Consider the following 26,801-nt stretch of genomic DNA (forward strand, 5'->3'; position numbering starts at 1 on the left):
CCGCACCGGCTCTGCAAGGTCCCACCCACGCTGCTGCTCCCCAGCCAGCGCCGGGACAAAGCAGCTCCCCGGGTGGCTTCCCGGGGGGTGGGGGAGCGCGAGCGCGGTGAGTGGCAGGCGGGCTACCCCTGCGCGAGGCGCCGGCTGGCTGCAGCCGCGGCGGGGGCCGGGCAGGGAGAGGGGGGCGGGGTCGGCAGCTTCCCAGGCTAGGGCTGTAGGCTGCACCGGCGCCGCGCTGAGTCTGCGCGCAGCCGCGGGAGGAGCTGGAGCCCAACTTTGCTGGGGACTCTGCCCTGCCGGGCTCAGGTGAGTGCTTGGAGCTGCAGCCGGGGCTCTGAGCCTCTGGCAAACAGGGGACCCCCCCTTGTTCCGCTGGACACTGTCCTCGCAGCTCTTGGGGGGTTGCCTACACCCCACCGCGGGACCGGGACCCACCACCTGCACCCACCCCATTTCCCCCGCTGGACCGGGACCCACCGCCTGCGCCCACCCCCTTTCCCCCGCTGTGCACCCTCGCGAGAGCGGGGCCCACTGCCTGCGTCCCCCCAGCTGTGCACCCTCCTCGGGAGCAGGGACCCCACCCACGAGACCTCCCCAGCTGTGCACCCCCCTCGGGTGCAGGGACGCCCTTTCCCCAGCTGTACACGCCCTTCGAGAGCAAGACCTACTGCCTGCGTCCCCCTAGCTGCGCATCCCCCTCGGAAGCGGGACCCACTGCCTGTCTCCCTCTCGCCTTTCTGTGCCCGTTGGAAGCAGAACTCGGCACTGGGACCCTGGACTCAGCCCCGGGCAGTTCAGTAAGTTGCATTGTCATGTCCAGCTTCTTTTCTATGAGCAGAGATCCAGGATCTCCTTAGCTTCATCCATTCCCGGGGCTGCTGCTCACTGTGGAAATCTGCCTCCTAACTCTCCAGCCTACCCCACCAGGAGGAGGCTGTGGGGGCCAGACGGTGGCAGCCCCTAAGATGCTCTCAGTTTAGTCTCGGGTTGTCCTTGCCCCCAACCTGCTAGCCTCAAGCAGCCATCAAAGTACCTGCTGTTCCAGAAGGATACAACTTCCCTCCCTCTCCTGTGCTGCCACTTTGATGGATGCCCCAGGGCTGCCAGGTTGTAAGGGGTTGGCTACATCAGGAAGGACTGAAACTTTGGGCCCCACACTGCTGAGTTTCAGTGGGGTGCCCCCAAGAAACTGTTCTGACTGGGGCAAGCAAAGCATCTGCTCTTCCTCGCCCTTTTGAGATAGCTGCTGCGCTGGCTCATCGGAGTGTGTGCCAAACACCCTTTTTTGGTAGGGAGTCCCAAACAATCCAGCCTCAAACTCTATTCCTTGCATTTGTGTTCAGTATTTTACACTCCTTCCTGTCCTTTGCAGGATCACTTTAACTGTATTAATGCTTATTCAGAAAGTATTCTGAGCATATACAAGGCTTTATACATGCTGGCTTAGGACCTTTTTTAAAACTCGACGCTTACCACCCATCCCCTTTTCAGGATTTCCCAAGCAAATCACGGGATGGGTATTGTCACTGGAGTTGTCTGTTGCTGAGGGCTTTTAACATGAAAAGATAGTGAGAGCACATGAGAGATTAGGTCACTGAATACATACTTGTAATGTTTTGCATGTTTAAGAGGCTGGTCATGTTATAAATCACATATTGTAAACCAATGTGCCTATTCTACTTGTAACCCTTTAGGTCAAAAAGGTAAGATTTGTTTTAAAACTCCAGTTCACTTTTGTCTAAGCTCTTTGTTTACTTTCTGTATTTCTTTCAGCTTGGGCAATGAAGTCAGTTAAACTTTTGTTTATGCCCAGTTTCACATTCAGACTGTTGGTGTTATAATGGCTGGGTTTTAAATACTTCATATGAAAGTTTACTTGTTTAAAAACTGTCTTCATTAATACTTTTTAATTTAAAAACACTTCTAAAGGGCTTGTATTTTATAAAAACTTTTTTTTTACAAAGTTATAATTTTTGGCCTAATTGAAGGTGGCAATGTCTCTTTATTTTTTATAGTAAATTACATTTTCATCCTCCCTTGGAAATGCTGGGGAGATGCTTTCCTCACCTGTTGAAATAAAGAACTGACAGGAAGCCCCCAATCAATCAGTTATGGAGAATTCAGTTTTCTGTGGCCAGGGAAGAGGATTCTTTCTTACTCTTTACTGTCAGGGATCCTATCTTCTGCCTTATTTTCCCCACCCGTGTTCCCCTTTAAAGTAGCAGGGTTAAGTATGAATCCAACTGAGAGAGAACTTTTGTATCATAATGATTAAAAATAATTCTGCTGCTTTATTGGGAAAGGACATTTTAATCTCTGCATTTTCATGCATCTGTTAAGGCAGAACTGTTTTAGTTATTCGTGTTATGAAATACAAGTTATAATATAATACAGACAGCGAGTAGTCACCATTACTGTAATCTTTTTTCTTGATAAAAACACAGCAAGTGAGTTGTCTAAATTACTTAGTACCTTACAAGGTAAATATTTATCATAGACATGTTTATTCCTTTATGAGTTACGATTTTTAGTGATCACTATACAAGCAGAATTCAAGTTGTCAGCCCAAATCATTGAAGTCAGTATTGATCTTTGAGACTATAATTACAGTTAATATTTTTGGGCTGTGTGTTCATAGCTTATTTTTATTACACATGGGTATGCATGTTTTTGGAAAATCAAGGATTAGAAGTGAGAGTTTAATACGCTGACTAAGTTAAAGTTGCTTCTGCAAAGTTTGTTCTGCTCAGACTTCAAATTCAGTTAAGTCAGTTTCAGACATGATATGACTTATCACACTTCTTGCTGTGGTGACACACATCCTTCTGCTTCCAGTCCTATAAAAGAAAAAGTTCAGCTAACTTTTTTCTGTAAAGGTTACATATTTAAGGAACCTTTTACAAAATAGCAGTGACCTTTTGATCTTCATGGGGGAGATTTTCAATGGGAGTTTTGTTCCTAACTGCCCTTTATGCCTTTCAAAATCCACCCCCTTAAAGATTTTATCAAATGTTTTTCTATGAAACAGTGTTTACTTTGGGGGTGGGCAGGAAGGCAAAAGGAGTTTGCTCATTTTGGATAAAATTCACCCCTATGTACGTAAATCCAAGTCCTTCGGTTAAAGGATTGGGGTGAGGGAGTTGGAATTTTTCTTCCCAGCCATCTCATGGGCATGCCTCAGGGTCTGCAGCACATCCCTTTCATGATCTGAATACAGAGTGCAGATGGGCAGCCCCTGTTTTTTGTATAGATATTTGTACACTGACACAGGTATGAGATTTGATAGTCCATCTGCTGATCTGCATTTCAACCAACTGTCCCTTCTGCATTAAACTATTTAGGGGCAGCAGAGAAGCACTAGCTATTTCTGAATAATTCCATGTGTAAAAGATGCCTTAGCAAGCTTGCCAACGCTTTTATGTTGATTCTGACTTTTTGTACATTTTGTCAGAACAAGAATCATAACATGTATTTGGGCTTAAAGAGGTTTGCACTTTGGTTTTACATAAGATGCATGCCATCTAATTATGAGTGTGTGCTTTTTTCTTAATTATAAATTTAACTCTTTGCTTGCAGCTGAAATGGATTCAGATCCCGATCCTTCAAGTCCTTCTCACCCACAGCCACAGCAAGGAAGGTCTCAGCTAAATGCAGCTGCTACTGTGGGCCATAGTGAGAGTAATCAGAAACCTGGTTCACCTTCAGGAGATTCATTGTCCTCTGCAACTTTTTCCCCGTCAGCTACCAGCCATTCTAACAGCAGGGACAGAGCTGAAAGAAGCGGTGAGTCTGAAATACTAATTATGCAAGATTTGCATATTCTAAAATCAAGACAGTAAGGTATTGTCCCTTCAAGTATAGGAGTTTATCGCAACATCTTCAATTTGAAAAATACATTACTGTGTGAATTTTTTTACGTACTATAAGATGGAAGATGAGAGAGAAAAAAGTTTGTTTTGTGTATAATTGTCTCTATTTCCCCTGTGTAGTTTATCTATTTCTCTGTTTGTGTTCACACAGCAACAAGAAAGAGAGAGGGGTTTTTAAACACAAAAAATAGGGGGATTCAAGCACGAAGGCAATACAATACCAGAAACTGCTTTTAACTAACTTCTTAAAATTGTCTCTCTAATGTGTAATCTAATTAATGAGGGTGAGATAATATTTTGTATTGGGTTAATTTCTGTTGATGAAAGAGACAAGATTTCACACTTACACAGAGCTCTTTTTCAGGTCTGGGAAGGGTACTCCAATGTCACAGCTATATACAAGACTGTTAAGCATAAGGGGTTAACACATGTTGCAAGAGACCATTCAAGGTGAGATAGGCAGTTAACAACTTTGCCTTTGTAGGACAAAGGAGAGTTAGTGGGTTACAGATTGTTGTAATAAGCCATAAATCCAATGCCTTTGAGTCCACGATTTTTAATGTCTAGCAAAGTTATGAACTTAAGCTCTCAAGCTTATCTTTTGAAGGTGTTGTGCAGGTTTCTGTTGAGGACAAGATCTGAGAGGTCCGATATGCAGTGATTGCTTTGTGAAAAGTGTCCACCCATGGGTGATATGGTGTTTTTTGTCTTTTATTTTTCTATATGAGTTCATCTGAGTGTATAGTGATTGTCTCGCTTCACCCACTTAGTTGTTGGGGGATGAGGTACACCACATGTTGTGATAGGCATGTGTGAGTGCACCTATGCTCTTGAATGAATTCACGTGGAAAAATGTGGATGGGTTAGTACAGGGGTGGGCAAACTTTTTGGCCCTAGAACCACATCGGGAACAGAAATTGTATGGAAGGCTGGGGGAGGCTATGCCTCCCAAAACAGCGAGGCAAGGCATGGCCTGGCCCCTGCCCCCATCCAGCCTCCCAGAACCCCTATCCCCATCCAACACCCCTCCCCCCCCCCCGATCCCCACCCCCAACTGCCCCCTGGGACTCCCGGATCCTATCCAAATACCCCTGCTTTCTGCCCCCTGACCATTTCCTCGGGACTCCAGCCCCCTATCCAACCCTCCCTGCTCCCCACCCCCTGACCACCGCCCTGGAGGCCCCTTGCCCCCTATCCAGGCGTGAAAGTAACTTGAAGGACTTACTGGTATGCCGGAGTCCTGAGTGGGGACGTGGCCTCCCCCAGAAGAGGCGGAGCCTTTCAATATTTAAAGGCCCTGGGGCTCCGGCTGTGGCTGGGAGCCCCAGGCCCTTTAAATCATCCTGGAGCTATCAGCTTCAGAGGCGGCTGGGAGCCCTGGCACTCGGGCGGGGATTTAAAGGGCCTGGGGCACCAGCCGCCATAGAGCTCCGGGCCCTTTAAATCACCGTGGGAGCTCGGCTGCCGGAGCTCTGGCTGCCGGAGCTCCAGCTGCGCTTTAAAGGGCCCTGGGATCCACGCGGCGGCCGGAGCTCCGGACCCTTTAAATTCCCGCCCAAGCCTGGCTGCCGGCGCTCCGGTGGAGATTTAAAGGGCCCGGGGCTCCCCGCAGTGGCTGGAGCCCTGGATCCTTTAAATCACTGCCGCAGAAGCAGTCCAGTCCGGCACGGCGTACTGGCTCCTGCCGGTACACCGGACCGGACCGGCTTACTTTCACCTTTGCCCCATCCAACCCTTCCTACTCTTCCCGCCCCATGTTACCTGTGGGGTGGGGAAAAGCGGGGCTCAGTCCTTTTCCTGTGTGTTTTCCCCTGCTCATTCGGTTGCTCTCCCTGGCAGTCGGGCAGGGCTCGCTCCCTGTCTGGGCTTGGCTGCTGGGGACAGGGGCGAAGCATGCTGGGGGTAGCGGGGGGCCCTGGCTTGCTCTACCCCTGTCCCCGGCAGCAGGGCCCAAGCCCCTTGATCACCCCCCTACAGCCCCCCCCTAAACTCCCCCTGCTCCCTGCCTCTGACTGCGCTAACCAGGTCACTATAGCTGTGCCACCTGGCCGGAGCTGCAGCTATGCTGCTGAGGCACTGGGGGAACTGTGACTGCGAGGGAGGGAGGGAAGCAGAAGGGGAGGGGCCAGGGGCTAACCTCCACCTGCTCACCATGCTGCTGGGGAGTTGGGCTGGCTCCTCCGCAAGCCTGGCCTGACCCCGCTCCCTGGCAGGAGCTCGGGGGCCAGAGCGAAGGGTCCCGCAGGCTGGATATGGCCCATGGGTTAGTAGGTATGTAGGAGTTCTGATCAGAATTCATGATACGTTTTGAAAATCAAGATGGTGCTTTCAAGTTGCATGGAGAGAGACTTAATAAATTATTAAAAGTAATGGAAAGTGAAGGTACTGTTCCTGGAATGAGACATGTGTCCACTTGCAGTATTCTGGACCCCTGAAGTCAGGTTTTAAACTTAGTCTGGAATCTCACACCTACGTGCCACACCTGTGTGTTCCAGATTTAACCAGACCACTGGGGTTTTTTTTAACTCTTTTAAGTATTTGCAGGACTGGGGCCCGGATTTAAATTTTTTATTAAAGCTAATGTTAAAAAAAAAAAAAAAAAAAAAAAAAGTAATACATAGGTTGTGAAAGGAGTTACTATGCCCAGATGTACAGACACTCCTTTCTCAACCTATGTATTACATAATTTATTTTTAACATTAGCTTTAATACAAATTTTAAATCTGGGCCCAAGTCCTGCAAATACTTACATGCTTGCTAACTTTAAATGTGAGTAGTTCTATTGAAGTCCCTGAGATTATTCATAAGCATTAAACTAAGCACCTATATATGTGTTTGGTTGGGTTTCCTGGTAGGGCCTCAGTTCTACAAACTGCTGCTCTTCCTTATTCTGGGTTTAGAATGGAATTCCATATGAAATTGGAGTGATTTAAATGTATTAATAATCCCGTCTCTAAAATAGTCTTGTATTTCTCATTTAGAAGTTCCTAGAGGCCTTAATCAGAAAACAGGAACCCATCATGCTAGGTACACACAATAACAAAAAAGACAATCTCTGACCAAAGAATCTGTGATCCAAGTAAGAGTTTACAATCTAAGTAACTAACCTTTTGCTTCCCCAACTTCTAACAGTTTAAATTACTGATTCCCCAGAGTGCCACAAAACATAATTTTAAGCAAACATATTGTTGGTTTTACGCCCATAGTTTTCAGATTTACAATTTTCACGTAATTAGGGAAGGGTAACTCTGGAATTGAAGCAGTTCCCTTGGGCCAATGAGCAAATTTTTTGGGGGAAAATCATTTGTTGAATTCCTGACTTTCTAATTTGCCTCCTTAATATATCATTATCAGTTTTCTAATCTCGCCCACTAATTAAGTAGTACAGAGCTGTTGAAGAATTGACACTTTTGACGTTAATTACATGATGATTAAATTAGGATTAGAGTTGGCAGGTACTTGTTTCCCCTCTCCCTCATCCCCCAGTTTTTTAGTACTCTTCAACATGAAGAAGAGAATAGCAACAATAGGAGAAATGGAGCATTGAAATGTATCAGGTTTTGTTATAGCATCATTTTAAAACAGAAAGGCATGGCTTCTATTCATGAATTATGCAAAATTACGAAAATATATACCTACTATCAATCTACTGGTATTCTATATAAAGGGTGCTGGCAGGTATGATATTCTCCCTTTCCAGTCAATCTGGGTAATTTCTGATTCTGTATAAATGTCAATTTTTTTTTTAAATCCTACTAAACTCTTAGTCTCAATTACATCTCTTTGCAGGCCCTCAGTATGTTGACAGTGCATTCTGTTAATTTAAAAAAAGCATTTACTTTTATTTTAAATATGTTGCTTCTCCATTTTATTGAATATGCTCTTGTTCTTGTATTATGAGGATAAACAGGAGCATCTGAATAACCTGTATAATAATAATTTTGTATACTTCTATCATGTTTCTTCTCTAAATTATGTATGTTAATCCTTTTAATTCTCATTTTGGAAGTCTTTTTTGATGCTTCTAATCACTTTAGTCACACCCACCCACCCACCCTTTTTTTTTTTTCTGGAACCGTTCTTTCTTTTACGATTCTTGAGATATGAGCAAAACTGAATACAGTATTGAGTGTGCAGACATGCCATCAATTTATACAGTAGTAGTATGTTTTCGGTATGATTCTCTATCCCTTTCATAACTTACCCCAACATTTTAAACATTGCTGAAGATTAAGCATCTATTTCCATTGAACTGTCTACCAGGATGCCTGGGTCTTTTTTCTGCATCATTGATTACATTTAATTTAGGCAGTGTGGCTGTCTAGGTCAAATTATTTCATGCACTATGCATGACTTTGCATTTTTCTACAAAAATACTACCTACCATAATACTGGTTCCTTGGATTTTGGGGAAGGAAAGTCCCCTCCGCCTCCTCCAAAAATACCACCAAACATGCAACAGAACCCAACCTAGAGCCTTATTTGAAACAGGGAATAAAGTAGTAGCACTGAAAGAGAAGGTATTCCCAGTAGAGAATGGTGGAAATCAGAATATCTTAAAGTTGTTTTTAAGTGGAGAGATGCTTTGTTGCTGATGGGCCAAGGAAGAATGAGAATCCAGGCTGTAAGTACCAATATTTAATTATATAGCCTTTCTGTTTTTGAAAGGAAAAACATAGGATAGCAGGCTCCTCATGAGGGGGCAAAGCTTGACTTTTTACTTGGGTGGATTAAGGAGTCATTTACTTGGAGCAGCTGCAAAGTGTCATTAATACCTTTTTTGGTAGCGACTGAAACTGTGAATAGGTAAAAGAGAATGGAAAAGTCCACCAAAGTGTCATTGAGAAACATATGCGGAGCTGATTATTGTAGATAACTTTTAATAATTTCAGTGGATTGTCACTATAACTCCAAATGAAATAGTTAGAATTTGCAAAATATTAAAGGTATTGACCACTTTCAGCTGACTCATTACATATATTTTACCTATTTCTGTCAACTCTAAAGACTTAAATTTGTAATTGAAGTGATTTAGAAGCAGTAATTTCTGAGTAGACTTATTGTGAGGAGGGAGAATTTATATATACTGTTTCTTTTAAGAATGTTACCTTAAAACATGCTTACAGTATCTCAAGCTCTGTATACCTCGATAGTATGGTATAAACATATTAGCACTTGTCTGGGATGGCCTACGTAACTCCCTTGTGACTCTAGCACTTCCATACGCCTGCCAATAAAATTTCAGAGCACTTGTCTATTTAGCTTAACAAAGAGAAGATTGAGATGACTTGATTAGTCTATAACTGTCTGCATGGGGAACAAATATTTGATAATGGACTCTTCAGTCTAGCAGAGAAAGGTAGAACGTTATCCGATGGCTGGAAGTTGAAGCTAGACAATTTGAGACTGGAAATAAGTCATACATTTTTAACAGTGAGAGTAATTAACTGTGGAACAATTTACCAAGGTAATGATGGATTTTCCATCACTGACAATTTTAAAATCAAGATTGGATGTTTTTCCAAAAGATAATCTCTTGGAATTATTTTGGAGAGATTCTGCAGCCTGTATTATATAGGTGGTCAGATTAGATGATCACAATGGCCTTGGAATCTATGTATCTGTAGTATATTTTCCATAACTTCATCTGAATATGCTGTGTTTAAAGGTACAGTATAATAACCTTATGGAGATGTGACAACAATTTGTGTGTTCTGGGTAATCTCTTTCTCTTGATCTAAGGGACAGTCCTGCAAGGTGCTGAGCACTCTACCCCGATTCAACAAATACTTACGCACATGCTTAACTTTGAGACTACAAGTAGTCCCATTGGATCAAGCTCCTGTGTTGAGGGATTTTGCATCAACCAGTCATGCAATTTCTCAGTACCTCTATTAATTTGCTGTTAGGAAATCTGTTTGCTTTTCAAAGGTTTTTCAAATAGTTGATTTTCACAGTGGGTGGTAACAATAACATGAAGTTTCTTTATATAAATCAGTACTGATTTGAATGTAAACCGCAACATGCAACTGGCAGAGACTCAGCAAACCTAAAGCATAGAGTCTGTTTTCAATAGAACAAACGTTCTCTCCCAACTCCCCCTGTCAGGAATGATTAAAGTCCTTTCTGGAGAGCACCTGCAGAAATAAGTTTGTGTATAAAATAGGAACGGGAAAAATGGTACGGGCTGAATACTAAATAAAAATCAGAGTAGTTAACTTTCTATTGATTTAGCAAAAAATGTGCCTTGACAGGGAATTTGTCAGTGAATGATGTACATACATGACTAATTAAGGCTTCTGGAGCTTGGAATCAATGAGTCATCTGTATACGTGTCTGCAATATACAGGAAAGCTAGTATCTGCTTAAAACAAAAACAGTCCTGGCATACCTCAGAATTGCAAGAGGCGGTGAAAATATACAATACCTTGGAGAACATGGGAATTGGCTACGAAGACCAGTCTGGACCCTTCCGTCCCGCTTATAACTTTTATGTGGTAGCTTGCAAATAGCTTCTGACCAGTTAATGCAACTGTGATGGATTGGATCACAGAAACCCCCTTGGGAGCTGCCACCCGATGTGCCAAGACTACCCCTGTCTTGCTGAGCCAGACACTCCTGTTTGGCTCCAGACACAGATTCAGGGTCTGAATCACTTGTCCCAAAGCTGCAAGTTTACCTGAAAACAGCTCACAGTAGTGTGCTTGTCTTTAGCACTCAGATGCCCAACTCCCAGTGGGGTCTAAACCCAGATAAATCCGTTTTACCCTGCATAAAGCTTATGCAGGGCAAACTCATAAATTGTTCGCCCTCTATAACACTGATAGAGAGATGCACAGTTGTTTGCTCCCCCAGGTATTAATACATACTCTGAGTAAATTACTAAATAGAAAGTGATTTTATTAAATACAGACAGTAGGATTTAAGTGGTTCAAAGTAGTAACAGACAGAACAAAGTAAGTCACCAAGCAAAACAAAATAAAATGCGCAAATCTATGCCTAATCAAACTGAAATCAGATAATTTCCTCACCAGTTCCAGAGTGCTCCCTTTTACAGGCTAATCTCCTTTTAGCCTGGGTCCAGCAATCTCTCACACCCCCTGTAGTTACTGTCCTTTGTTTCAGTCTCCTTCAAGTATCCTGGTGGGGGGGGGGGTGGAGAGGCTCCTTCTTTAGCCAGCTGAAGACAAAATGGAGGGGTCTCCCCTGGGTTTAAATAGACTCTCTCTTGTGGGTGGAGACCCCCCTCCTATGCAAAGTCCAGCTCCAAGATGGAGTTTTGGGGTCACCTGGGCAAGTCACATGCCCCTGCATGACTCAGTCTTTGCAGGCCCACGCCATTGTCCACATGGCATCTTGCATGTCTCCAGGAAGACTTCTCATGTGGATTGGAGCATTCCAAGATGCATTGTTCCTCAAGTGTCTCCTGATCAGGTACTTAACCTGGCGAATTCCTTCCTAAAGAAGCTGACCAAATGCCTCACAAAGCTTACTTAGAAATCAGGCAAGCATACAGCCCATATTCTTAACCTCGAGTAGAAAATGATATATATGTACAAATAGGATGAATAGATATAGTAGACCATAACCTTTACGGAGATATGTTACATGGCACAGGCAGCACAAAACATATTCCAGTTATGTCATACATACATTTATAAGCACCGCCCCCCCATAAAGCCTTATGGGGTACACTGTCACAGCAACAGTCTCTCCTAAAGGATGTTGACTGATAAGCTCCCTCCCCATTAAAGATAGGGACATCCTGGGGCCTGGAGAAAGCCAGAGAATGGAGTGAAGGAGATTGTCTTTGTCCATATTCCCTTGCACACAGCAAAAATACTTACCAGCCATTGTGTTCCACCACTCAGCAGGGTTTGAGGGGACTAGTAGGCAAAGGGGGGGATCAGAAAGTGTAACAGTTTGTCTGGGGAGTTTGAAAAGATTTTGAGGGGTTATGGCTTTAGGGTTTAAGAATGAGGTGATGCTTCGTCCGTGTATTTGCTCTTACAGGCATTTTGTTTATTACAAGTCTATTAGAGAAGAAAAATAGGGTTCTGGAATCCTGAGCAATCAGATGAAGTCAAGACTATAACAGGGTTCAAAAAAGAACTAGATAAGATCACAGAGGATAGGTACATCAATGGTGGTTAGCCAGGATGGGCAGGGATGGTGTCCCTAGCCTCTGTTTGCCAGAAGCTGGGAATAGGCAGCAGGGGATGGATCACTTGATGATTATCTGTTCTGTTCCTTCCCTCTGGGGCACCTGGCATTGGCCACTGTTGGAAGACAGGGTACTGGGCTAGATGGGCCTTTGGTCTCACCCAGTACGGCCATTCTTATGTAGTGTTTGTACAAATTGAGAACCCTATGAATGGGGGTTATCTTTTGCACACTGTTTGTACATATATTTGGGGTTCTACACATGCTTGGAGGAGTCTAGTTATTGTGTATATTTTACAGAAGAGTTAACTTTATAAATTGTTGTGATGGAGGCCAGGACTACACTTAAAACTTAGGACAACATAATTACAGTACTCACCCCTGAATGCTGTAGCTATGGCCGACCTAACTCCTGGTAAGATGCAGCTATGGCAATCTAGCTGCGGTCACTTGGGAAGCTGGAGCCCCAGGCCCTTTAAATCACTGCCGGAGCTCCAGGCTACCGCTACCGCTACCCCAGGACTCTGACGGCGATTTAAAGGGCCAGGGGCTCCGGCTGCAGTGAAATCACCGGTGGATCCCCGTGGTAGCGGTAGCACAGCGGCGGCCGGGAGCCCCAGTGGTGATTTAAAGGTCCATGGGCTCCAGCCACTGCCGGAAGCCCCAGGCCCTTTTAAATTGCCAGGCCCTGGGGAAACTGCCCCTTTTGGTCCCCCTCATCAGTGGCCCTGCTGGTACAGTTGGCTGTATACCAGTTCTTACCGGTATGCCGTCCTGGACCGTACTGGCTTACTTTCACTTCTGGGACCAGGATTTTAGACCTGAGTGTAGATGTGAGTGGCTTAATATATATGGAGGATAGCTTCTCCAAAGTTAGTTGCAGCCATTTTCCAATTATAAAATGTATATTCATTCCTCTGGTAACTCCCGTCCCAAAAGATACTTATGCTTTTCATTTGTGGAGTTAAGTATCTTTGACAACTATAGCATCTGGAGGTAATTTTATAGAGTAAAACTTTAAAATGTTTTGGGTTTTTTTTGCCGGGGGGAGGAGGGGGAATAAGTTTCTAATGTTTCTTTGTGTCCCTCTGTCTGCCCTACAAAATTCTCATTACACCACAAAAATTAAAACATGGGGAAGTTTTGATATTGGCTAATGCAAGGAGCGGCCTTCAAGACAGCGATAGTACAAATGTTTTAAGAAACTGTCCATTATTTGAGAACTGGATACAAGTATTTGCCAGTGAAGTTTACTGAGAATACTTTCATTCACTACTGCCAAAACAGCATCGGCTACTCCTCAATAGTGAAATGAAATTCCAAGGTCTTGTTTTTTGTGGTTTGTGTATTCTGAGATTTCAGGTAACTGACCCAAATCAGTACTATTCTTTTAAGGTTGTAATCTAATAATTAATCATTTGACCATTAATGTAATGGTCAAAGGTGTAAAGTTCCAGTGGCTTGAAGTTGGAAAAATCAAATTGGATTTGACACAGCTTTTATCTATGAGGATAATTAAGTGGTGGAACTTACCACATTGATCATCACTTGGAATCTTTAAACTGAGTTTGTGTGTCTTTCTTAGAAAGATGCTCTATTTCAACTGTAATTCAGTACTATTCACTTATGTAATAAGGAAGAATAATTCCCTCCATTTCAGGAATTATTGAAATTGTGTGGTGTGCAGGAAGTCAAACTGGATCATAGTTGTCTCTTCTAGCCTTAAAATCTATGAATGTCTGAGGGGAATGTCAGATTTATGATCGTAACTATTCAAGCTCTTGGATTTTTTAAATTCTGTAATAAATTGCTAAGTAAAAATTATCCCTTCTTTTAAATAAAGATTTTGTTTTATGGGCTATATTAATGACTTATCTTGATCCTAGAATATAGAGATCAAGAGTTTGGTGAGGGATATTTCTGCAAAAAGAATCTTGTGCAGGGAAAAAAAAGGCATAACTGTTTTTATAATTATAGTTGTGTGTGTGACTTATTTTAAATGTCTTAAATGTTCATTGTACAATAATAGCTACACTGGAAAGAAATGCAAATGTAATGCCTTTGGAATCTTGCTTTTTTTTTTTATAATTTTTAAAATATGTAGCCTATATGATATCACCGCTTTCATTTTTCCACCTACACACTTTTTACTGCTCTCTTCATGATTTATCCTCACCTTGTGGGGATGCAGAAGTTGCTCCCTTTGGAGCTTAATGCGATTTGATGATTTGCAGTTGTGGCGTGACTAAGACTATTAACATAACTACAGAGACACTACTGCTCCTGGAGAAAGTGGGACTGAGTTTCTAGACTCTTAACAGCCCTGTCAGTGTGCCCCTACTTGATACTGAAAATGGAACATCTGACAACATTCATCATGAAAATGCTTTATTCACAGTATTAAAAAATATATATATATTCCAGGCTTCATTTGCTCAACCAGTTGAAAAGCTGCTTGAAAGGTTACACTAGCAGTGCCTTTTATGGTTTTAAAAGGCTTTATATTAAATTTTATTTACCAGTATGGTTAGTATTGTTTGTTAAGCTGCTTTGCTTATGCTTTGACCTGGGTTTTGAGACTCAATGCCATGGGTTTGGGTAAACGGTAGCCCATAGAACTAGCTTTCGCATTTTATTTTACTTAGCAGTAATGCAAGAAACCAACAGGCCTGTTTCCTGTAAGACATTGGCTTAAGCAAGTTAGCATAAGGCTTGAGACCTATGAACTTCAGCATAGATAGATGGCCAATGGTTGCCCCAAGGTTTTGGGGAACTGGGAATAGAGTGTTTAAGGGGGAGGTTTGTGTATAAAGATACTAGGCAACAGCAGGAATGTTAAACTGAAACCAGGTTTGGTTATTCTAGGATAAAATTGTTGGCAGATGCCTAACCACAAATTTGCTTTAGCGATTAATTGACATCTATGGTCATAAGGTAAAGCCATTAATATGCTAACCTATAAGATAAAGGCACCCCAACATTATTAGAGTGAGGAAGTTAGATGTGGAGATGGGAGGCTGGGCGTCTGCATGAATATTCATGACAATCATCCTTAGGCCCTATAATAGACCAGGCCACCATGTAGAGGGAGTTGATCTTCGGTCATCAGGTAGGTCGGTCTGGACCATTGGACGAGATTGGCATGTCAGGGACAGAGCTGGTCTTTTCACTCTCACTATCGTATCAAAGGAAGCATGTGAGTATATAGGTATATGAGTATATGCCAAGAATATCAAAGATATCACTAATTCTGTATTACTGCTATTTGCTTATTTGGTTTGGAGCTTTCTTGTCTTTTCTAATTGTGCTGATTGGGCTTTGCCCTCAGTGTGAGTGGTGGTGTTGTACATGATGGGGTTCCCCACCAAATATTGAACTTGTTAATTTTAATTGCGTTGTGTCTGATTCTGGGACTAGAACCCTACTATCCCCAGCTCTTTAAATCGGTATTAATCAGCAATCAGGAATAATTATTAACCACTAAAGAATCAGGCTACAAAATGTATCCTACACGTGCCTGCAGTTACACCATCCAGCTGTAGTGTGGACATACCCTACCCTCCAGTTGCAGTGTAGACATATCCTAAGATCATGTAACATGGAAGCTGAATTTGTGGAATTAAAATATGATATTGCACCTGTATATATGGCCTTAATATTGCAATGAGATCTGCATTGGCAGACCTCTGTGCCTGCACAGAGCTCAGTTGAAACCACCCATGCAAAATAAGTCTACCCTCATGAATGAGCAGCTAGTGAGTTCAAGGCTAGAGCTAGCTGAAGAACAGCAGTAATGTTTTGCAAAAATACATTGTGACCATCTCCAGTCAGGGCCTATGTCTACGTGCATGCTTTCTGTATTCTATAAAGCATGTGTGTGAACATAATGCTTAAGATCTGCTTTTAAATACTTCATTCCTTTACAGGCACAATGCAGAACAGTAGAGAACTTTTTGGGACCTGTGGAATGTGAGTAGGAGTATTTCTCCAGGGAGGCTGAAACTGGCTCTTCTGAATGCTTTAATAGTACAATCTGATGACACTTAAAAGCTATTAGAACACTAATTTTTGTTACAGAATGTACAGATCACTCTTCAAAAAGTGCATTGGTAATAGTCTAAATCTGCACCAGAGAGAACCATTTTAAATCATACTTCTAGCAATTTTGCCTTCCCAAGGGAATATATGCCAAACGCCTTACTTTTCCATATATTTTGTAGCTACGTTTTCCGCAGCACCTGTTTGTAAAGTAAATCTTTTATTTTGTCATATGTTTTTATCTGCATCTAGAATCTGGATGGGAGTTTAAAAGTAGGTTATTTCATTGCTCAAACCATCCCGATTAAAGAACCACAGACTGTTACTGGATAGAGTGAGATGCAGCATCACTTTGTAATTCTCTTTTTTTTTTCCCCTCCTGAGTGCTGCTACTTCTATCCCAAACACACTATTTTTGTTTTTGAATTCTCAACATGCGGGATGAGAGAGGTTGCCATCTCAGCTCAATATTATTATGAAGGGTAGCTAATAGTGACCCTATAGTTAAGGCTACGATTTTGGCATGGGTATTTTTGTAAAGTCACGGATAGGACATGGGTAATAAACAATAAATTGCGCATTTATTGAAGCCAGAGTCTCTCAGCGCAGGGCTGAATTATTGGAATTTTCAGGAAGTCATGGAGGTCTTGTAAAATCACAGAATCTGTGACAGTCTTACCCATAGTCTGCCTAGCTCTTGTGACCTTTTCTTTGAGAAGCTCTCAGCCCTCCATTGTTTGCAGCAGGCCTTTGATGTTTGGCAAAGGGAACTCCCTCAGGAAACAAAAGTTCCTTTTCATGTCCCATTAAATTCCATTCAGCTTTTGCTGACTGAGAAAGTGTTTAAATAAAATTCCCATTTCCTTCTCTTGCTTACATTCTTCAGGAAAATTGTCTATCTGCCATAATAACTGAACATATAAACATTCTAAACTGTACTGATGCTGTCCTTAAAGCAACAGCAGCAGACGCCGTACTAGTAACAGTTGGAAGCTGTCACAGCAGCTGGTAGCGGTGGAGGAGGAAGAATATAAGAAAAGCCATACTGGGTCTGATCAGTGGTCTGTCTAGTCCAGCATCCTCTCTCCAGCAGTGGCCAAAACCAGAGATTCAGAGGGAACAAACAGAACAGGGCAATTTATCGAGTGATCCATCCCTGTCTTTCCCTCCTGTCTTCTGGCAGGCAGAGGTTTAGGTTGCCCCGAGCATGGGGTTGCATCCCTGGTGCTCTTGACTAATAGCCATTGGTGGATCTATCCTACATGAACATCTTTTTTGGACTCAGTTATATTTTTGGCCATCACAACATCTCAAGGTAAGGTGTTCCACAGGTTAATTGTGGATTGTGTGAGAAAGTACTTGGTCTTATTTGTGTTTCATCGAGTGACTGCTGGTTTTTGTATTGAGTCAAAGGGCAAAAAACACTTTTCTATTCACTTTTTCCACACCATTCATGACTTTACAGACCTCTATCATATCCACCTTAGTAATCTATTTTCTAAGCTGACCAGCTCTAATCCTTTTAGTCTCTCCTTGTTTGGAGCCATTCCATACCTTTGATAATCTTGGTTGCCCTTCTCTGAACCTTTTCCAGTTCCACTATATCCTTTTTGACAAGGGTTGACCAGAACTGGACACAGTATTCCAGGTGTGGGCACACCATGGATTTATATAGTGACATGATGCTATTTTTTTTCTTATTTTCTTTCCCTTTCCTAATAGCTCTTAACATCCTGTTAGCCTTTTTTGATCGCTGCTGCAAAGTGAGCTGAAATTTTCAGAGAACTAGCCATGATGACTCCAAGATTTCTTTCTGATGTGAGTTAACAGGAACACATTATGACTTAATGCTTCCTGTACAACTCTTATTTGACCCCCTTGCTTATGAGTTTTATCAGGGCAAGTGCCAGATTTGTGGCAAGCATCTTTGTACATGATGCAAAAACACTCATATTTACAATTTTTCTAGCTATGTATTAAATAGACTGGAAGCTAGTTACTGTTGGCCAAGTGTGAACTTAACTTGCATATTTACACATATAGATGCAGTTGTTTTCTTGGCTCTCCCTGACTATTAGAGGGTGTTTCTGAAGTATCTGCTGTGATGTTAAAATGTGACTCTAGTACAGAAATTTTCATATTTTGTCATCTAAAATTTTTCCAAACGCTGATTTCTTCCTTCTTCTACAAGTCCTTGTCACTTTCTCCCCTGAGCCCACATAAGATGCTTGTAGTCGTGATCATGAAAAATGGGTATGCCAAACAGGTTTCCCTCATACACTTAGTGTGGGTGTCACCTAATGCATTAAGATCTTTTGTTCAATAGTATTTTCCATGCAATTTTAACTTTCACTTGTAAAACCTATAATTTCTTTTAAAGTTACATATACTACAAATGAATATTTTGCCTCCCTTATTGCTTCCTGTTTGAGAAGCTTCTTTAGTGCACAAGTTGGTGCTCATGTCATCTAATTATTTATTGAAGTTTCCAGTCCAAAAGGACTTCAGGTCCTTGACCTGTGTTTGTGTAATACACTGGCTTAGTATGTATGAAAGCATGACTCCCTCTAGCCCCACTGTACATCTGATCACTTTCTCACAGCCAAACAAGAAGTTCTTTAGCTCAAATGGTAAAGGCTCATGACTTTCGATTTCAAAGGTTGTGGGTTTGAAACCCCTCCACCCCAAGCTTTTTTCTTGTCCTGGGGAGAAAGGGTTGTCTAGTGGTTAGAACAGGGATAGGAGGCAGTTGTTGGGGTGGTTATTTCTGACTGCCACTGATTTATTATTGTGACTTTAGGCACATCACTTAATCTCTTCCTGTTTCCTTACCTGTAAAAGATGAATATTAATACCTAACCTTTCCTAAAGCACTTTAAAATTCACAAATGGAAGGGACCCACATGCTACAGTGGAGGGCAACATATAAATACCTGTAATATAAAATGCAACATGCATTAAAGAAAAACAATGGTAGTATGTGTTAATATGTCTGTGTAATACATTTTCTGCTGTTCTGCTTAAATTGATGTATGTGACTAGAGTTAACTTAGTTACTATGACTGACTAAGACTTCTATCTTGCCCTACAATGGGAATGGGCGAATCTGGAATTCCGCTGCCATTGACTTGCGCTGTGATATTGGACAGGAGACTGTATAACCTATAATCATAGGTATTTCTGCCCTTTTTAGTTTTGGTGAACCTTGGAAATCTTTTACATCTTAGACTCTTGCATCAGAAAAGCTTGCCCCTTCCAGATGTATATGCACTTTTTCGAAAATTTATATAGTTTAATCTTCCAAGCGCTGTAATACTTCGGTCTAATTTTGGTTGTTGGGTAGAGTGTGAAGGTGTTCAGTGGTCTGTGCTATATAGGAAATCACTCTAGATGATTTGGTCATCCTGTCTGGCCTTAAACTCGGACTCTGTTAATGCTGAAGAGGATTATCTTGCTGTCTCCCAAAAATGGTGTTTATACTCAGTGCTTAATCAAAGTTTTCTCTCCATATTTTTTACTTCGATGTTATGCAGTAAAAACATCACAAGCTCAATCTGACTAGGAGACACATAGCAGACTTCTGGCTTCTGTAAATTAGCAAATAAATGAACAAATATGGGGGGGGGAGAGGATATACTGCATCATAATTAGGCTTGGAAGGATTAGATTTTTATTTGTAAATGTTGGTAAATGTCAGTTTCACCCAACACCCCCAAACCCATGAAAAAATATTTCTATTGACCGATGGGCAAAATAATGCTGCTTGAGAATGTATTAGTTTGATTTAAGGTTATTTACTCTGCGTGTTTTGACAAATGATGTTGACAATTTGTGTTTTAATGGCTATAAAGCTTGAACTTTTTGTATCTGTCTCTACTGTCAAATAATTATTGTCTTTGCCCCATAATTTCCTGCAATTGTGAAAATTTAAATAAACTTCTGAAAAAAATGCTTAAAAATAAACATAGATAATATCTACCAAAATTATAACATCAGATTCTGCCAAGCCTAATCGAATTCTGCCAAGCCTAATCATAATGTGCTTTTCATTTTCGCAAATGTAGTTTAATTATCCTTAGTATTTACTAGTAAATGCAGTGTAGTATTGTTTTTAATACCTAAGAGTTTACTACTGCATTCTCTATTAAATTTTGCAGATAAGTGGAATGGGATGGCTGGGGGATAGATGCTGTAAAAATAAGTGCCTGCTTCTACTGAAAGTTAAGGATAACTTTCACAGAATTTATTGTAACATATTTGAGTGCCACTCTGCATTAAGGTCTTATTAAGACAAGTTATAGTTAATGGATACAGTATTTAACAAATCTATTTTTACAGTTATATTGTAAATGTAATTTATGGCTCTGTTTTCACCCAAAGATCTTGTATTATTTTTTTCAAACAAATACCATATGTGAAGTACCGTATAAAATTCTAAAAACCAAATAAGGATAATGGTCTGGTAGTTTTGCTCTACTTATTCTATTCTATAAAAAACTATATTTACATTTAGCTTGTATTTTGAAAGTCTTCTATGAGAATTTATATAAACGTGTTTACCATTTGACAAAAATTGGTCTAATAGCCATATCTCAATAGTAGCTTAAAATCCGATTTCAGTTAGTTTGTTGAAACTTGTAAGAGTTAAAAAAAAAATTGTACACAATTCCTGATATTGTGAAATATACCACCTCTTATAGGTTTCATTATGGGGGTCTTTCAGTAGCCGTTCACAAGGCATTTCTGATTAAATAACTCTGAATCCTCCTCCTGAAGCATATTTGATGTGACAGCTTTAACCTTTAAAAGAAACACTTAAATGCCTACAGTAAATACTTCAGCAGCCATCCAGGGATCAAAATATCTTTTAGTAACATGAGGGCATAAAAGCAGCAGAGTGGAAAATATGCATCTGCTCACTCCCATGCACTTCAGAAATCATTTGTATTTGCCTCAACTTCTACACACTTCTTTAGCGCACAAATGATGTGAAAAACTAGTAGCCCGTATTTTGGACCCAGTTCGCTAGACCCTTCAGGGTGTTTGTTTCCCCTTGGTTTGTGCAATATTTGAAGAAAACACTTTGTTTTCTGAGGAAGTCTTTTGATGTTTGTATTCAGTTTAGGGGAGTTCAGGAAATAAAACTGGCTTCTAAATGGGAGCAAAATATTGTAAGTAAATGTTTACTTAGTATAATGTGGATATACCATATGACAAATTACTGTGACAGATGCTGTCCTTCTATAGACCAAAAGGGTAAAGATGACCTGATAGCTTTCTGTAGCAGCCTGCAGAAAAAATGGTGATCATTCAGTTTAGTGACTGTCGTTTATTGTGTTCCATTGCAATGGCGAGCTAAGAAAAGCAAAAAGGTGCTTCACAAAAAATGTTGTCTGAGATAACTTTATTGCACTTTATAGTTAATTTATTATAGCAACTGTTTTGCATTGAAAATCAAGTCTGACAATAACATTAAATTTCAAAAGGAATTCTCTAGCTAAGGTATTTATATGGCCCCCATCCCAATAGCATCTGAACACCACATAATCTTTAATATATTTATCTCAGAAGAGAGAAGTGGCTGGGGAGCTGAGGCACAGAGAAATTAAGTGATTTGTTCAAGGTCACGCAGAGGGAGTCCATGGCAGAGCTGGGAATTGCACCTGAAACTCTCAAATCGAACCAGGATCTCTCACTTTCCAGGCTAGTGCCCTAACTACTGAAAACTGTCCTTCTCTCTGCTTTATCTTATAGGCAGGTTACGAGTAACACCTGCCCAGTTGTGTCCTCTCTTGCATCCTGTCACATGAATGATCATCACTCAGGCCAATGCTGTTACGTAGAGCAGTAACTGATGGATGTCTCTACTGATACCAAACAGCCAGAAGAATCTGTGTTAATTATCAGAAAAGATGCATGAAATTTTATGCATGGAGCATTCATTTTTTTCTGGATAATTTTTATATTCAAGATGGAGTGGAATTTAGCATTTTAAAAAAATTCAATGTTTTTAGTGAGGCTGGAAACTAAAAGCTTTTACTGACAGCATTTCCATTGTAACACTTTAGTGTGGGAGTAATACACATCGAGAGGTTTTCTAATGAAATGCGTGTTAAGGAACAAGGATGATAGATTACAAACTGTCACTTAACCTTTTTAAGTTTGGCATAGTTGCTCTTGTGTGGTGTTTGTCCTCCCAATGTTTGAAAAGTTGTTGTTTGCATCATCCATCCTAGTTCTCAAATGTTTCTTGATGCTTTTAACTTCAATGGTTGACCTAAATTGGCAACCACCCAACTTGAATCTTTTTACACTTTATCCCTTCATTCAATCTTTTGTGTCAGGCCTGCCAGTAGACAAAGGGAAAATATTGTTTCTGCTTTCAAATCTCAATAAGACTAATGTTCTGCTGGTCTTTCTTGCTAATATTTTAAGCCTTGCTCAGTTAGTCTCTCTAGAACGTGCCAGATGTAGGCTTTTCATCTCTGTTCTACCACTACAGAACACAGTCTAAAGATGTAATCTTAATTGTTTATTATGCCCACCATCGTTCCCATCTATTGATGTTTATAGAACATATGTGGAAATGAGATATATTGCGATATTTTTGTATGAAGTGAGGTCAGAGTGGCCTATTGGGTTAGAACAGGATGCTGAAAATCAGATCAGAACTGTAGTTCTGTCTTTATGTCTGGCCCATTGTATGGCTTTTGGCAAATCGCTTCCTGTGCCTCATTTTGTGTCATGTTTAAAAACAAAAACAAAAAAATCACCTAACTTCATTAAGTGTGTTGAGATAATCTGAACAGTGTTCAGACTTAGTGCTACCAAACCAGGTAGTGGTTTGCCCTTTAAAAAGCTTTCCAATTTTGCTTTAGATAACTAAGTAACACTGCTACAGTATTTTCACTTTATCCAAGAAGTGTAATGAGGGATAGAAAAAAGTTGGGGGTGGGGACCAGGACCAGTATGGCTGCAAATTACGATTATGAAGTGGGCTCGTAGCCCACGAAAGCTTATGCTCAAATAAATTTGTTAGTCTCTAAGGTGCCACAAGTACTCCTGTTCTTTTTGCGAATACAGACTAACATGGCTGCTACTCTGAAACCTGATTAAACTAAAGGTGTCTTTATTTAAAAAATAAAAATCAGAGAGGCGTAATCTTTACCCACGTTTTATGACTGAGATAGGTAGAGTGAGGTAAATGCCAGTTTCTTTAAACATTATACGGTTTGTTTTCAGTAATTTCTTTGTAAGTTGAGCTCATGAGTGAAGTGCAGCGGCTGAGCATTGCCATCTGGAAAGTCATCCACTTTAGAGTTCAGCTCTCTAGGTTATAGCTAAAATAAAGAATACTTAGTAGTTAATTTAAGTGGGATAATATTTACTTGTTTTATACTAATATATGAATCGTGATCTGAAAAGATAAAGAACTGGATGATGATAGTGATTGATAATTATGACATACTATAAAATATTAGAATTGTACCAAGTAGAGGTTGGTAGACAAAACTGTGCCATGGTGGAGGAGAGTACTTATTTCATGGTGTGCTCGTGTTAAAATATAGCCAATTAAATTAAACAATTGACTTCCTGCCACATCTTAATTGGAAAGAGTACCAGTGAGATTTAGAGGTTCTGAAATGCTGTTTGGTGTGATTTTTATTTAGCTAATTTGAAATTTTGTGTGTTGTCCTCATACCTCCCCCTTCTTTGAAAATAATTGACATGATACAGTGCCTCATTTAGATGGCATGCTTGCTGAACCCCTCCATTTTTGCCACCCATGTTAGACAGAGGCTGAAGTCAGTTTCTTTGAGTAGATACCAGCATGTCTCTCTAATAACTTCCTATGATTATGAAACAGTTACTAACCCTATCTTCTCATTCTGCTTATGCCTTAAATATGAAGCTAACCCAGTGTGGTAAAGTGCCTGCTGACCTTGCAAGATTGTGTGGTGCAGGTGAGGTTTTGGAATAAGCTTTGGAACTTGAAGCTCCCATGTGGCTATGGTAGAGCTGGTTGGGAATCTTTTGACAAAACAGTTTTTTGGCAGAAGTGAAACTTTTTTAGCCGGGAGCATATCATGGAGTATTGGTATCTGCTACAGACCACCAAATCATGCTAAGGAATAGTATGACAGTCTCCTTATGCACCTATATATAACGTGTAGGGGGGAAATGCTGTGCAGTCATGGGGGATTTCAATCTGAGTGACATTTGCTGGAGATCTGTTGCTGCCAATACTAAAAAATCCTTGGAATTTCTAAATTCTATAGATGGCAGTTTCCTAACTCAAAAAAATGTTGCAGCCAAGCCAGCTGACTTCTTTCTGTTAGGACAAGGTCTAATAAAGAGGCATGGTCACAGAACTAAAAATTAATGTTGGATTTGGATTCACTTACTCAGCGGACGGGTCTAACAAATTTATTACGGCAAAACACTCAGCAAGTGGACAATGCAATGGACAATACAGCTTCAACCTCTTTGATACACGAACCTCTCTGTTACACAAACTTACTTATAAGTCTTTTGTTATCTTTTCTTATACATATGTATTAGTGTCTCATTTCCATGTTAACTTTCCTCCCCTGTCAGTACTGATTTAATGTTAGTTCAAACTGGTATTACCTAGCCTTTTAGTTTATCTTTTCTTTTTCTCACAACTATGATTACTCTACAATTTCTTATATATGCACAGTTGTTCTTATGCGTATGCTCTTTAATGTTATCAAAAGAGACTCTTAAAATTCTCATCAGACTTCTATTAGGTCTAAATATGCCTCCCGTCCCAACACTTCCCACTATGAAGCCATAGAATCCTTCCTGGTGCTTAGCTGTACCACAGAGTCCAGGGCAGCACCAGCTTCAGCTGATACATTGTGGATTTCATGCTGGGGAACTGAAAAAATTACCTTATCCACTATTCCAGTAACTTTTCTTGGAACTAAGCGGAATAGTGGCCAGTCATAACATGTTTGTGTCCCATATTAGAAGTATCCGACCCATGAGGTTAACCAATATTTGGCTTCTCCAGCCTTTGCTGGACCTTGTTCCCCATTGCCTCAGCCATATTATGCAATTTCAAGTTCCTTCATCCTAGGTGAACCCATGTGCTGGAATGCACTCTGAAGTACATCACAACATAACCAGATGTACCACCCCTCTTGGAACAACATGTGGAATCTGGGGCTTTCCCAACACCTCTAGCCCATCCTTAACAGTATCTGAGGATGAGAGACATATTCCTTTAACCATGATAGGTTCCAGTATATCTATGATCTGAACACTATACACTCTTAATACCTGACTTGGTGCTGCTAGAACCATAGGAATCCACGTTTTGTCTAGCTTGCATCTTTTCTCAGCATAATAGACCCTTGAGTGGCGCCTAATCTGGCACCAATCTACTCCTTTTATTTTTGTCCATTATTCCAACATCTTATTTGTTATGAACCCAGGCGTTTCCCCATCTTGAATTTCCTTTAGTCCTACCTATAGTGCCTGTATTAAGAAACTGCCATGCCACAAACAGGTCATTGCCTTTGATATATTAGGATGGTTGGTTGGTTGTTTTTTTTTAATTTTTTTATTTTTTCTATTTCATTGCTAGCTGTTTCCACTTTCCTAATCAGATGTCCTGTCATACTAGTTTCCTGAACATCCTTTAAATCCTTCCCTATATACTAATTGTTTTGTTTAACTGTACTGTAACAGGTTTTGTAATTTGAACTTTCATTTTCTGATTTTCTTCCCACAATGCTGTGGTACTCATGTGATTCCCTGCTGACATTCCCAATGCCCCACCTCCTAGTACTGTACCTATATCTCTTCTATCTCTCTTCCCCTGAGTAAGACCGAGCTGCTGTGGTAATGTTAAAATTGGTTAAATTCAATACTACAGGTATCATTTGATAATGTACATTATTATACATAATCTAATGTTCACGATTTATTACTAGTCCATTGTCAGGTTCTGTTTCTGGCCATGGGTAATCATCTTGCTTCAATTCTGGAGCAGGAGGTATTTTTACTCCAGTATGTTCAGGAGTGGTGGTGGTACTCGGTCAGTCTTTAATCTCATTCAGAGAGGTGGTCAAAGTCTCAGACTACGTTCTGGCATGATAGGGAGGCTCATACGTAGTTCAGTGATCTGGTAAAGTTACTGTAATACTTCCTGTATGTTAACTGCGCTCTATGAATGCTTAGGTTAGCCATTACCATTCCATTTAAAAATTCCATTCCAAGTCCCTGCTCCTGAGAGTTGCTTGTGCTGCAGGATCCTCCACCTACCTTGGCCACAGTCCAGTCTGTACCAGAACACTGTGGATTTTCCTGCATGTTTACCTGGGAACCATAAGGCTAAGGTGGCATTCTCCCCCTCGTGCACTGTCACCACCTTGTTCCTCTGCTGTATCCTAAATTCCATGGATCCTGGTGTAGTAGGCATTATGCCTCCCATGGTGATCAACATGTCAAAGAGAAAATAAATATTCTCGCTTCCCTCTTTTTAAATTAGTAGATTGACTTCTGTCTTGTATGGTTTCATCTGCATAGCATGCAACCACTCCTTTTTATCCTTCACCTGAACGAGATACACTGATGAACTATCCTTGTCCATTATGTAGCAAGGATCCTTCCAACTGGCTTTTGGAAAGAGTTTTGTATCTGAGACGTACTGCACAAGTACGTGATCTACAACTTCATACTCCTTTCCAGAGATGTGACCAT

The 26,801-nt window shown here is 40.9% G+C and overlaps 1 protein-coding gene across 2 annotated transcripts in view; it reads left to right on the forward strand.

The window, feature by feature from the left end:
- Nucleotides 1–200: 200 nt before the first annotated feature.
- Nucleotides 201–26,801, forward strand: part of WFS1 (wolframin ER transmembrane glycoprotein) — a 50,037-nt gene continuing 23,436 nt past the window's right edge. For both annotated transcript variants that reach the window (XM_034771677.1, XM_034771678.1), the window contains exons 1-2: nucleotides 201–306; nucleotides 3,577–3,783. In XM_034771677.1, coding sequence (XP_034627568.1) covers nucleotides 3,582–3,783 — 202 coding nt within the window. In that variant the 5' untranslated portion in view covers nucleotides 201–306; nucleotides 3,577–3,581. The remainder of the gene's footprint in view (nucleotides 307–3,576; nucleotides 3,784–26,801) is intronic.

The sequence above is a fragment of the Trachemys scripta genome, chromosome 5, assembly GCF_013100865.1.
Source record: "Trachemys scripta elegans isolate TJP31775 chromosome 5, CAS_Tse_1.0, whole genome shotgun sequence".
Lineage (NCBI taxonomy): Eukaryota > Metazoa > Chordata > Testudines > Emydidae > Trachemys > Trachemys scripta.